This window comes from Salvelinus alpinus, chromosome 37, assembly GCF_045679555.1.
Source record: "Salvelinus alpinus chromosome 37, SLU_Salpinus.1, whole genome shotgun sequence".
NCBI classification, from domain to species: Eukaryota; Metazoa; Chordata; class Actinopteri; order Salmoniformes; family Salmonidae; genus Salvelinus; species Salvelinus alpinus.
In genome coordinates, this window is record NC_092122.1 from 8,592,688 (window position 1) to 8,606,424 (window position 13,737).

Genomic DNA, 13,737 nt, shown 5'->3' on the forward strand with positions numbered 1-13,737 from the left:
CACACAAGACAAGTGTCTCTGTACCCATCACTGTTTTGTTGATGAGGCTTGGTGTGTGTGTGTGTGTGTGTGTGTGTGTGTGTGTGTGTGTGTGTGTGTGTGTGTGTGTGTGTGTGTGTGTGTGTGTGTGTGTGTGTGTGTGTGTGTGTGTGTGTGTGTGTGTGTGTGTGTGGGCAGATCTCCCTGCACTCTGTCACAGATGGGCTCTACGACGCCACCTTGGTCTGCTCCAGTTTCACCAGGACGGTTGGAAACTCTGAGACTACTGCTGTATAGGGGTGTGTCTGTGTATATCAAAACGTGTATATCAGCTCAGAGGAAGTTGTGCAGGTGTGTGTTTGTGTGTCAGTGTGTGTGTGTGTCAGCTTCGGGGCCAGACATTGACTGGTGTAGCTCAGTGACTGTACTGTGTTTAGTGGATGAGAGCTCGGTGGTAGTCCGTCACCTAACCTTCCACCCACCCAGTGCTTAGACCACTACCGCGCTCACCGGTCGCCTGCAATTAAACCATTACAGACACACACAGGCGCTGAGAGAGGGAAAGATGGGTGTAGAGACTGACTACAAAACAGCATTGCTTGATTTCCCGTGGGTCAACATTTACTGATACAGTTTCCCTGTTTCGGTGGCTTGTGTGTGTTCATATTTCTTTCCGAATTTTGAGCGTGTGTGTGTGTGTGTCAGCCCGGTGCTCCTCGGTTCCTCCTGAACCTGCTGGGTGTTACATAAGTCATGCTGAGGGCCAATATGTCCCCAATCTGCCTCTCCACAGAGAGAGGGGAAGTGGGGATGGGGGCAGGTAGAGGTAAAGAGGTGGAGAGGTGAGATTAGACAGGAAGAGAGGGAGGGAGAGAGTGGGCTCACTAGATGACAGAAATATAAGAGGAATAGATGGGTTGAGTTATGGTACGTGGATAGATAAAATGAAGATGGAGAATGAAAGATTAAATAAGGACAAGATGGTGACGGGAAGAACGGGAGCGTACGGGGGTGTTGAAGTAAGGACTGTTCTGTAGCTCACACAGGGAAAGGGGGGATACCTAGTCAGTTGCACAACTGAATGCATTCAACTGAAATGTGTCTCCCACATTTAACCCAACCTCTGAATCAAAGAGGTGTAGGGGCCTGCCTTTAATAGACATCATCGGGGGTTAACAGCCTTGCTCCAGGGCAGAACGGCTGATTCGTACCAGCTACCTTTCGGTTACTGCAGACTGGGCTGGGCCCTGTCACATTTCTTATCCTCCATACTGTCAGTCAGATATACAGTACTCTGCCTTTCAGCATTCTCTCTCTCCTTCCCCATCTCTTATTTCCCCTCTATCCCACTCCCTTTCTTTCTCTCTCTTTCAATCTCCTTCTCTCTCTGCATCAGTGTCGGTGTCCCTCTTCTTCTCCCTGTCCCTCTCCTTCTCCTTCCCCTTCTCTCTCCCTACATCCCTCCCTCTGTCTCAGTAGTCCTGCTGTGAGGATCAATCTGGCTTGTGTGTGTGGTAGTCGTGATTAAACATCAAAGTCTGTACATTAACCATTGTGTGTGGGAGGGAGAATAGTGTGCGCTGAGAAAGGTTTAGAGTTGGGATTAATAATGGATAAGAGAAAGAAATGTATTTCTCTGTAACATGAAATAACGTCTTCTTGGAGTCAAACTCTCATGCTTCCATGTACCAGCGTGTGTGTGTGTGTGTGTGTGTGTGTGTGTGTGTGTGTGTGTGTGTGTGTGTGTGTGTGTGTGTGTGTGTGTGTGTGTGTGTGTGTGTGTGTGTGTGTGTGTGTGTGTGTGTGTGTGTGTAAATTAATTTATAACTGTCCTATTGAAAGATTTTAATCCTATTCTGTACGATAGAGAGAATGGGACAGAAGCAGTGTCCTGCTTCTTAAACTGACTCATTTTAAAATGGCTCCTCATTGGCTCATGGAGTAGACTTAAACAAAGAGGACAATGGGAGATATCAGACAGTCAGAGGACATAGAGTACCTAGTAGTATTTAATAGTATCTAATACTGACAGAGAAAAGTTCCCTGAGAGTAGAATGTATTGTTTGTGTGTAATTACCCTGTAATAGTAAGTAGTGTTAACAGTCAGTAGCCTGTGTTTGAACTAGCCCACCTAGCCCCCAGGCTAGTGAATAAGTAAATGAGAACAGGAAGATGCTAATAGCATCTCTAAGCAGCTCTGTTGACCTCTATCTGAGCAGTGGAGTCCCAACGGACCTCTCCCACCCCAGAACACTGTTAATTGAAACAGGCTCTTAACGAGGTTAGCGGGGGGGGGGGGGGGGGGGGTGATCATGTACGGAGACACACGTCAAGTGGTGTCAGGGAGTTTAATAAGAAGATCTCAGCTCTTTGGAGTGACGAGTGACAGCACAGCAACCCCCTTTAGTATTACCCAGATGTGCATACTGTACACACTCATACACGTATACAGTACACGCACATACACACAGTCTAATAAGAGCACACAAGCAGAGTGTATGTCGTGACTCAGTGTTTGTGTGTTTTCCTGCCCTTCCAGGCTGTTATTAGGGTCATTAAGTCGACAGTTTGTCTTAATTAACTCAAGCTGAGGTGATGATGATGGGGTGTGACTGCATCCACTCAGCTTCTCTGAGAAATAGAAAACTTGAAATGAACACACACACACTCCTATAGCATACACACATTCATTAGCTGTCTCTCTGGTTGCCCCCCTCTCTCAGCATCTATTCCGTCTTCCTATTCTGCGTCTCTTCATACTGTTTGTCAAAAGATATATAGAGAGAACCCAGACTTGTTCTATACTGTATAGATACCACTCTCTTCTGTGTGCTCTCTCCGTTTTTCTTTACCTCCCTTTCTCTACCGCTCTCTTTTCCTCTGTCTCATCACTAAAACCATCTCCCTCTCTTTCTCTCTTTTGTCTCTCTTTCTATATTTCTCACCAAGCCTGTTCCTCTCTAGACCTCAGGATAAGTCTGGAACTGATTTAGATTTAAAATTCCTCTTCTGGCGTGCTGTTTTTCTTCCTAACGACTGTGAAGTTAACCAAAGTGTGTGTGTGGTTAACGCCTCACGCCCCTCAGCACTGCCTGATTCGTTAATCATTCATGGCTTTCTCCAATGATATCATTAAGCTTCTGAATGGAGAAACAAATACATACACACACACACACACACTGAAATAGTTACACACACACATTACCAAGAGCGAGACTGATCTCTTATTTGTTTTCAAACCTTCTATAATATTACCCTGTTTGGTAAAGTGGTGTTTTGGGTAAACCTGACACAATCTCTCTGTCTTTGTCTCTCGCTGTCTGTCTTTCGCTGTCTGTCTCTCGCTTTCTTTCTCTCGCTGTCTGTCTCTTGCTGTCTGTCTCTGTCAGTCTCCATCTCTCTCTGTCTCTGTCTATGTCTCTCTCTCTGTCTCTCTCTCTCTGTCTCTCTCTATGTGTGTGTCAGTCTCTCTCGCTTCAGAAAAGAAAGGGGGAAAAGAATTACATCAAATGAAAGTAGTGATTTTGATGCTATTGTTTTTTTCCCAGTGTGCTTTGCTTTGCCCCTAGACGACGCCTAGGGATCCAGCGCTCTAACTCAAACATCTGTTTCCTTTTTTTTTCATATCCGTAACAAACCTTGGGTATTAACAGTCTTTAATATGCTGAGCACGTCCCCAATTCTCCTCCCTAACTGCACCAAAAAAACGCTAGTTCAATTCTAATCCCTTTCCTGGTCAAATCCTATTTATATAGAAGAGATGTATCTTCCTTTTGCTACTGTGATAAGGATGTAACATGTTACACTGCTGACATGTTACATTTCATATGGTCCATGTCCTAATAAAAGAAAACAGTCAGGGGCACTTTCAGAGTCAGGTACACTGTACACTTTCAGAGTCAGGTACACTTTCAGAGTCAGGGGCACTTTCAGAGTCAGGGGCACTTTCAGAGTCAGGGGCACGTTCAGAGTCAAGTGCACTTTCAGAGTCAGGGGCACTTTCAGAGTCAGGTACACGTTCAGAGTCAGGTGCTCTTTCAGAGTCAGGTGCACTTTCAGAGTCAGGTGCACTTTCAGAGTCAGGGGCACTTTCAGAGTCAGGGGCACTTTCAGAGTCAAATCCTATTTATATAGAAGAGATGTATCTTCCTTTTGCTACTGTGATAAGGATGTAACATGTTACACTGCTGACATGTTACATTTCATATGGTCCATGTCCTAATAAAAGAAAACAGTCAGGGGCACTTTCAGAGTCAGGTACACTGTACACTTTCAGAGTCAGGTACACTTTCAGAGTCAGGGGCACTTTCAGAGTCAGGGGCACATTCAGAGTCAGGGGCACGTTCAGAGTCAAGTGCACTTTCAGAGTCAGGGGCACTTTCAGAGTCAGGGGCACTTTCAGAGTCAGGTACACGTTCAGAGTCAGGTGCTCTTTCAGAGTCAGGTACACGTTCAGAGTCAGGTGCACTTTCAGAGTCAGGGGCACTTTCAAAGTCAGGGGCACTTTCAGAGTCAAATCCTATTTATATAGAAGAGATGTATCTTCCTTTTGCTACTGTGATAAGGATGTAACATGTTACACTGCTGACATGTTACATTTCATATGGTCCATGTCCTAATAAAAGAAAACAGTCAGGGGCACTTTCAGAGTCAGGTACACTTTCAGAGTCAGGTACACTTTCAGAGTCAGGTACACTTTCAGAGTCAGGTACACTTTCAGCGTCAGGGGCACTTTCAGAGTCAGGGGCACTTTCAGAGTCAGGGGCACTTTCAGAGTCAGGTACACTTTCAGAGTCAGGTACACTTTCAGAGTCAGGGGCACTTTCAGAGTCAGGGGCACTTTCAGAGTCAGGTACACTTTCAGAGTCAGGGGCACTTTCAGAGTCAGGGGCACTTTCAGAGTCAGGTACACTTTCAGAGTCAGGGGCACTTTCAGAGTCAGGTACACTTTCAGAGTCAGGGGCACTTTCAGAGTCAGGGGCACTTTCAGAGTCAGGTACACTTTCAGAGTCAGGGGCACTTTCAGAGTCAGGGGCACTTTCAGAGTCAGGTACACGTTCAGAGTCAGGTGCTCTTTCAGAGTCAGGTGCTCTTTCAGAGTCAGGTGCACTTTCAGAGTCAGGGCACTTTCAGAGTCAGGGGCACGTTCAGAGTCAGGGGCACTTTCAGAGTCAGGTACACTTTCAGAGTCAGGGGCACTTTCAGAGTCAGGTATACTTTCAGAGTCAGGTACACTTTCAGAGTCAGGTACACTTTCAGAGTCATGGGCACTTTCAGAGTCAGGGCACTTTCAGAGTCAGGGGCACTTTCAGAGTCAGGGGCACTTTCAGAGTCAGGGGCACTTTCAGAGTCAGGTACACTTTCAGAGTCAGGGCACTTTCAGAGTCAGGGCACTTTCAGAGTCAGGGGCACTTTCAGAGTCAGGGGCACTTTCAGAGTCAGGTACACTTTCAGAGTCAGGGGCACTTTCAGAGTCAGGTATACTTTCAGAGTCAGGTACACTTTCAGCGTCAGGTACACTTTCAGAGTCAGGGGCACTTTCAGAGTCAGGTACACTTTCAGAGTCAGGTACACTTTCAGAGTCATGGGCACTTTCAGAGTCAGGTACACTCGTGGATACCATTTTTATGTCTGTGTCCAGTATCAAGGTAGTTGGTGGTAGTATCACGATCCAATGCTAACTAGCATTAGCGCAATGACTGGAAGTCTATGCTGCCCTACCAAGCAAAAAGGCAGTAACTGCTAATTAGGTTGAAAATTTGTTAATGTCATTTTTGCTACATGAAATACATGCTTAATTATGTGGACAAGTATCCTGCATCGATTGTATTGTGTTTTGGAGAAAATGGGGTTCATATTAGGAGTAACTGCAATAAGTTACTGTGAAACCATGGTAAATAAAATAAAAAATTCTCAGTTCCACGATATGAGCAGATCCTGCCTTTTTGCTTGGTAGGGTAGTATGGGTATCTGCTAGCATGCTAGATACTGTATAGCATGTGATTTTTGCAGTAATGGTAGAAAATCCCAGACTTTTAACTTGAGACAAGTTGGAAGTGGGAACAGAAAGAAGAAATGCAAGTATTTACATAATGTACAAACTCACTCTTTTCTCTCTCATTCCCTTCATCTCTATCTCATTTCATCTCCATGTCTCTCTCAATAGCCCCTTAATTCTTTCTCATCTCCCCCTTCTCTCTCTATCTCTCTCTCTCTTTATATAATCCTCTGTTAGGGAAATTACAGTCCAATAGCGATTACCAGAGCAAAGTGCTTTTCCTCCGTCTCTCATCTCTCGCTTGTTCTTCATCTCTCCATTCAGATATGAAGAGGGGATGGATGGGTTGCGTCTCAAATGCCACTCTATTCCCAATATAGCTCTGGTCAAAAGTAGTGCACTAGGGAATAGGGTGCCATTTCGAACGCAGATGAGACTGGCAGCTCATCTCATTTTAATTGAGACATCCATGTTAAGACGGACATGAATATTTAACCGGCCCAATTAATATGCTCAGGCCAATTTAAACATTTTAAAATTCACTGTGTAAATTATTGAAATTGCGTTCACTGGGAACTTCAGATGTTTCATCAAGTGTTTAGGCTCTGATGTCCCGAAGTGATGGAAATTTAGTGGAGTAGATTCAAGCTGAAATGGGACAGCGTTTCCCATGATGCATCTCTCACTATGTCTCCATAACCTCTCTCAGGCAGTGACCCCAGGGTTGGGACCATCACCAAATGTATCCTGCTGTATTATACCACTAGGTCTTTTTAATGAAGTATGTGTATGTGCGTGTACATGTGTGTGCGCCCCCCCCCCACACACACACACACACACACACTCGCTTGCATACATACACAGACGGGCAGGAAATGATAAAACACCCTCCATCTGATGTTCCACTGAAGCGACGGACGGCGTGGCGCCGATAAAAGTTGGCTTTTCCAGTGACTGCTCTCTGCAAATTAAAAAAAGACGGCGGTACGAGAGCTAACGGCGGCGTCAACGTGGTTACACACGCGTGGCTCGCCTTACGGTACAGAGGAAGATGGATCTGAGGACTCATTGTTAGTGACATGTTAATTTCTCCACCGTCACTCACCCACCAGAGGCGTCCGCTATCAAAGTGAAGGGACACGGACCCAGCTGTCAAGTCCCTCTCTTCCTCTTCTTTTCTCTCTTCTCCTTTCCCCTCCCGTCCTGGAAGGCTCCAATGCCGACTGTTGAATCAAGCGGACATTAATGTTTAATGTTGAGGCTGTGAGGTTTTGTAGCCTAGAGTTTCTGCCTGCGTCTCTAAGGTTCTGTCTAATTTATGCTGTTGCACTTTGTACGTGGCAGCAGTAGTCTTTGATTTGTCAGAGCAGATGATTGAGGTTCAGAGGTTAAGTGCCATTTTGGCTGTTAATCTCTCCCCCAGCAGGGCTCTCACCCCGCAGGGCTCAACCTTATTAGAGATGATGATCTGATGGGTGATTGTGTTGACAGTTGATATGATATACTGTATTAATCTCTGTCCTCTCTCTTTCTCTGAGCCAGGCAGCCATGGTACTATGGCTGGGGGTTCAACCTGCCAAGAGGTCAGGCTCTGCTGGACAAGTGGAACCAGATACCCGACTCCACCGACATACTGGTCACACACTGCCCCCCACTGGGTAAGGGAGACATTACACCTGGGGGACACAATCATGAGACGTCACCGCACACACGTTCCATACATACGCACATATGCACACAGTCACACGCACATGCTTTGATAGACTGTCAAATAAGTAATTCTTTTTGAATAATCTGTAATTTATTCCTGTTATCATCCTCGTGTAAACATCTACCCACACTTACATACACATTTGCATAACACACACACACTTTCACAGCCCATCTCCCGCTGCAGCTGGGAGATGCTCAGACGAGTGTGTGTGATTGATTTCTGTGGCTGCTGCGTGGCGTCTCGCCTCTAAACACAGGGAGTTATTTTCCGTTCAGTTTAGCCAAGTGTCTCCAGCTCCCCTCTCCTCATAAGCTACCGGCATATGGAGCATCTACAGCGGGCCACTAATGCCTATTAGAGGGAGAGACAAAGACAGGGGGAGAGAGAGAGAGAGGGAGAAAGAGGTGGGGATGAAGGAGAGACAGAGCAAGAGAGAGGAGGCTGGGGAGGAGAAGGAGAGAGAGGGAGAAAGGGGTGGGGGAGAATGCAGAGAGCAAGAGAAGAAGAGAGCGAGGGACAGAGAACTACAGAGAGACCGTCAGTCTAGAGAGAGAGGAAGAGAAAGATACAACAGAAAGCGAGGGCTAGACGGAAGGGGACCGAGAAAAAGAGTGAGACGCCGTTCGTTCGCACTGCGGCAAAACCCCTCGTCTTTTATGGGGCGCGATGGAACGGAGATGGAGGAGAGGAGAAATATGGCCTCTTTTTATCTAGCGCTGAGGAGGAAGTTACACAGGAGAGAAACATCTGTATAAATGCTGTTTACTCACCAGCTGCTTTAAAACCAGCAGAGAATTAGTTGAGTGTCCAGAAATGGAGACAGAGCCATTACTCTCCACATCACAAAAGTCTCCACAGACTTGTAAAGTAACCCAACGGGTTTTTAGTCGAATTGCGTTTACTTATTTCGAGCTTTTCACTAGATTTCAAAGCACTTTGTGTATGAGGGTGTGTCACGCCATCCACCACCAACGTGTGCATGGCACAAGAAAGACCAGTCCCGATAGTGTTTCTATAGACTCAGCAGAATGCTTCCTGTAGAAGTGGCACTAAATCAGTCTCTCTCTCTCTCACCCGTGTCACCCTGTGTGTAGCAAAGTGCAGCGGTATGTGTAGCAGAATGTGTGTGTGTAAGTCATCTCCATTCTCTACAGGGCTTCTGGACTAGTGCATTATAGTATTGTGGAGTGATGTGTATACAGGGTGTAGTATGTGTCCGTATGTTATAGCACCAGTGTTTCCTATGTGGTTATTGACGTGTGTTGTGTTGCTGTCTCTGTAGGGTTCCTGGACTGGGTTCCTAAGAAGATGCAGCGGGTGGGCTGTATGGAGCTGCTCAACACTGTCCAGAGGAGAGTACAGCCCAAGCTGCACGTGTTCGGACACATCCACGAAGGTACACACACACACACACACACACACACACACACACACACACACACACACACACACACATACACACACACACACTTTCATTCTGTATGAATGAGGTTTCTCATACTGCTACACAAGCCTGCATATTTAAATCAGATTATTGATCTTGTAGGTCAAGGTCTTTGGAATACATCATTATGACTCGTTTATGGACTCTTGCAACGAGGCTGTATTTAATTCTAGTCATATATTATACCTGTAAGTGGTACTGCAGTATCTCATCCAGGCCAGGGGGGACTGGGAGGCCTTGTCTCCAGGCTGATACATTATATTTTGGGGTTAGCAGGTCAGCGTGTGTCCCCTGGAGCACCATGGCCCCTTCGGAGAGGACCAGATTAGTAACTAAATCAGATTCACACAGAGAGGAACAGGCCGGATTTAGCCCTGCGTGTGGAGTGACTGAGATAGATTGGGAGCAAGGAAGAAGGGAGAGAAAAGGAATTGTAGCTTTTGTCATTTGTCACACATTCTCTACATCAGACCAGTTCATTCTGAGTGATCGAAAAAGCAGAAAGTATCTCACCTGTAAAACATTTGCTTCATGTCAAACGAGATGCAGTTGCCGCTGTCAGAGTTAGATGTGGCTAGTTCTGTCAATAAAGGGAAATGTAGAGAGAGTGTAAAGAAGTCAATGAACAAATGAGTGTTACTGTCAGTCTGTCTTTCTCTCCCTCTCTAACAGTCGTCTCCCCTCCTCTCTCCTCTACCTCCTCCAGGTTATGGTATGATGACAGACGGCACCACCACGTTCGTCAACGCCTCGGCCTGCACCGTCAACTTCCAGCCCATGAACCCGCCCATCGTCTTCGACCTGCCCAATCCGGCCAGGACCACATGACTAGAGAAGCCCCGCCCTGCTGAGCCCCCCTCCAATCAGGAGCCAAGTGGTGGGAAGGCAGGTAGGTGAGGGTGGTGGGCAGGTGTGGTGGTGTACTGTATATATTCAAGGCTCTAATGGATGCTGTCTGTCTGTCTGTCTGTGTGTGTGTGTGTGTGTGTGTGTGTGTGTGTGTGTGTGTGTGTGTGTGTGTGTGTGTGTGTGTGTGTGTGTGTGTGTGTGTGTGTGTGTGTGTGTGTGTGTGTGTGTAGCACAACACACACAAGCGCAAGTCTCTGATGGACGATGTGTGTGTCTAAAGAGACAGGCGCTGTTGCAAATCCTCACTTAGCAAATCCATTAATGTTATTTTATGTACTGTCATTCCTTTATTTCAACAAAAGCTCTTAGAAACTCTAAAGTAAGGCAAAAGACAGACCCCAGATGCCTCATCTCTCATATGGACATGTCAGCATTAGTCTGTAAATCTTCTGTTGCACTTCTACTGCACTGACAATCTGACCTGGCTGTCAGGTCGAGAAGAGGACAGGGGAACAGTGTCACTGTTTGAACTCACAGTCTTTCTCTCAGAAGAAGACACTGGATAACTCTCATTCTCTCTTGCTTCCTCATAGAGGACTCTGTTAAGCCACCAGTGGAAGTTGCTCAGTGGTGACGTTTTGACATTGTGACAGTGTGGTCCACCCTTCATTTGAGACCTTCCCTGGGGAGTGATTGAACACTTACCAGTAGGGTTTCAGAACATTAACCCAATGTCCATGTTTGACTTTGTGGAGCTGTTTGCCAGCACAGAATGGATACCCCTGACAGTACTCTGATATCACACTTCCTGCACTGCAGATTAAAACACTGCTTTCCCCTCATCCCTTTTTCTCTTGATCCCTCTTTTCATCTGCACCTCTTGTTTCACTCTCCACTCTCTCTCTCTCTCTCTCTCTCAGGCCTTGGGCATGGTGGTTTGTGTGTGTGTGTGAGATCAAAGTGTGTGTGTGAGGGCAACGGGAGGTCTCTGCCACAGACTGTGTGTGAGTATAGGTGTCAAACGCCCCTGGGTCTCATTACAACTCTCAGTAAGCGGGGGAGAGGGATCTCTTCTCTTCCTCTCTTCCCTTCTTCTGTTTTTTTCCCCTCTCCTTCTTCCCCCCTCCATCCCTCGTTGCATGTGTAATCAGCTCACCGTCTCATCCCTGGCTCATGTGCCGTGATCCTGACAAGTTTATTCCAAGGTCACCGGCCGGGAAGCCTGCAAGATTTTGATTCCGAGTACGGAATACTGGAAATACGTAATAACCAACAGAGCGGATTGGCAAATGTGTTCGCTCCCGACCCTGTACAGAAGCAGCGGTGTCTGGAATGTTCTCGCTGCTCCATGGTGCCCTTTCTGCGAGAGATGTATCATGTGCATGAACTTTGAACTCTTAGTGGACCAATGGATGACGATGAGGTGTAGGCCTAATGTACCGTAACTGGTCAAGAAGTTGGAACTGTACATCTACATCACCTGTCATTGTAAAAACATGTTAGCAATCAAGGACTACTTCAGATGTTGTTAAATATGTGTGTGTGTTGTTAAAAGAAGAGCCAGTGCAGAAACAATGTTTACATTTTATTCTAAGTTCAGTTCTTTCTTATATAGGCTAATAAATACGTATTACTGTATAATAATATCTGCACTATGTTACACTCTAAAAAATGCTGGGTTGTTTGGTTGACTCAACTGCTGAGTTGTTTTCTTTAGAAACTGCTGGGTTATTGATGCTGGGTTTTTGATGCTGGGTTTTTGATGCTGGGTTTTTGGTGCTGGGTTATTGGTGCTGGGTTTTTGGTGCTGGGTTATTGATGCTGGGTTATTGATGCTGGGTTATTGGTGCTGGGTTATTGATGCTGGGTTATTGGTGCTGGGTTATTGAGATATGACCCAGCGGGTCAGATCAGAAGACTGGAGGTGTAGTTTAGTAGGGGCGTGGCTTTCAGATAGTTATTTTTAACCACCCATGAGAGTAAATGTCATTCCTATTCATCTGTTCTGTTGCATAGTTATGACATATTAAGGTTGAACATTTAAAATTTTGTAGCTTCAATGACGCTCACAGAAGTGTATAAGTTCCCTAAAACCTACATAAGTCCCATTGTTGGGATACAATAAGGTGGTATACCTTATTAGGCAGTAAGATGGTATACCTTATAATAAATCATCTTAATATTACAAAAGAATGTGTGAAAAACATGTTATTGACATTGTAATTTGCAGTATGTACGTTTAAAATGATGTACAGGAATGACATTTACTCTCACGGGTGGCCAATAAGCTCTAGCTGAAAGCCACGCCCCTAATAAACCATGCCTCCTGAAAATAACCTAAGGATTACGTAAAAAAATACCCAGCTTCTAGGTCAACCAGCATGAGTCAAAAACACCCAACTGATGGTTACATTAACCCATGTTTGGGTAATCCCAACATGTTGGGTCATTCATGCAACCCAATTGGCTTGGTCAAAATTAACCCAACATGTGTTCTGCCCATTATTTAACCAGCTCTAAATTAAATATAATTTTTTAGACTGCACGGGGTTACCCACACTATTATTAACTCTCTCATGTTGTCAAGCAGTTGTCTGCGTAAAAAAGGGTAACATTTTTCTTTCTAAAGCACTTGTGAATGAGCTTCCTTCCTCTGCTCGTCTGGCAGCCAAAGTCTTTGGTTGGCTAGCTGAGCTCAAAGTGTGGTTAGCATAACAAGACTACATCCCCGTTTGATCTCTCTGCTCTCAGACATTATATATGAACATCCCCTCTGGCTACGTTTTATTCCCAGGGTCACTGGTGTTTCACTGCTGTTCTGCACATTCTGCTAGCTGGGTTATGTCTTAATGGGGCAGACTAGTGGGCTGTTGTAGGAATACAAAGAATAGGATAGAATGTTTACAGGTAAGTGTGTGTATGTGTACGTATACCTGTGTGCGTGTGGATAGAGCCAGGGGGTAAGCATTCTGAGAACATGCTTAAACGAGGGGGGGAGTCAGTGCCTGTATCATCTTCTTTTCTTTGAAAGGTTTCTGCAGGGGAAAATGTCTGTTTGTTTTTGGGCATTTCTTACTATTCTCTTTCAACCATAACTTTGAAATGTCTCACTTTTTATGCACTGTGCCTCAATAGCTGTATTCTGTATTTCCTGTTTTCTTTGAAAACTCAAGTTTTGCTGTTGTATTTCTTGTTCGTTCCTTGGGGCATGCTGTTCTGAATCTAATAACTTCTGATGACAATCTGCTTGTATTGTATATCGTTGTTACCATTGTTTGGGATATACTAACTATTGGGATTTTTTTATTGCTTTAAGGATGTACAATATTTTTTAATGTGAAAAGAAGAAAAATCCAACCATTTTAGAATGGTATTGTATAATGTGTTGCCCCTGGAGACAACTCTGTAAATGTAAAATACCTTTCTTAAAACTACCTGCTTCTGGTTTTCTGAGAGATTATCTACACAAATTGAATTAAACCTTATCTGTGACCAATGGATCATCGCTCCTTTTCTTCCCCACACTCTTTCTTTGTGTAAGTTTTCCTCCTTTCTTTTCTTTTGTTCTGTGGCAAAAAAAAAGTGTGGTGATTGTTTCTTTTTCAGCTTGGCTCTTTTGCACCAATCAAACGTATGTGTCTCATATCAATTAAGTGAGCCGGGACCAGAGTTAATTTCCAGTGTCTAAACCTGGGTTCCTCATCTCTCATTTGATAGCTTGGTTCTTCCACACCTCTGCACATTCTAATGAGA

General features: G+C 45.1%; 1 protein-coding gene across 2 annotated transcripts in view; it reads left to right on the top strand.

Moving 5' to 3' along the window:
- LOC139565734 (metallophosphoesterase domain-containing protein 1-like) overlaps window positions 1-13,480 on the top strand; it is a 37,371-nt gene extending 23,891 nt beyond the window's left edge. The window contains exons 5-8 of one of the 2 annotated variants that reach the window (XM_071386242.1): window positions 7,520-7,635; window positions 8,974-9,087; window positions 9,842-10,024; window positions 10,215-13,480. In XM_071386242.1, the coding sequence (XP_071242343.1) occupies window positions 7,520-7,635; window positions 8,974-9,087; window positions 9,842-9,963 (352 nt within the window). In that variant the 3' untranslated portion in view covers window positions 9,964-10,024; window positions 10,215-13,480. The remainder of the gene's footprint in view (window positions 1-7,519; window positions 7,636-8,973; window positions 9,088-9,841; window positions 10,025-10,214) is intronic. The other variant, XM_071386243.1, reaches the window with a different exon arrangement.
- The last annotated feature ends 257 nt before the right edge of the window (window positions 13,481-13,737 follow it).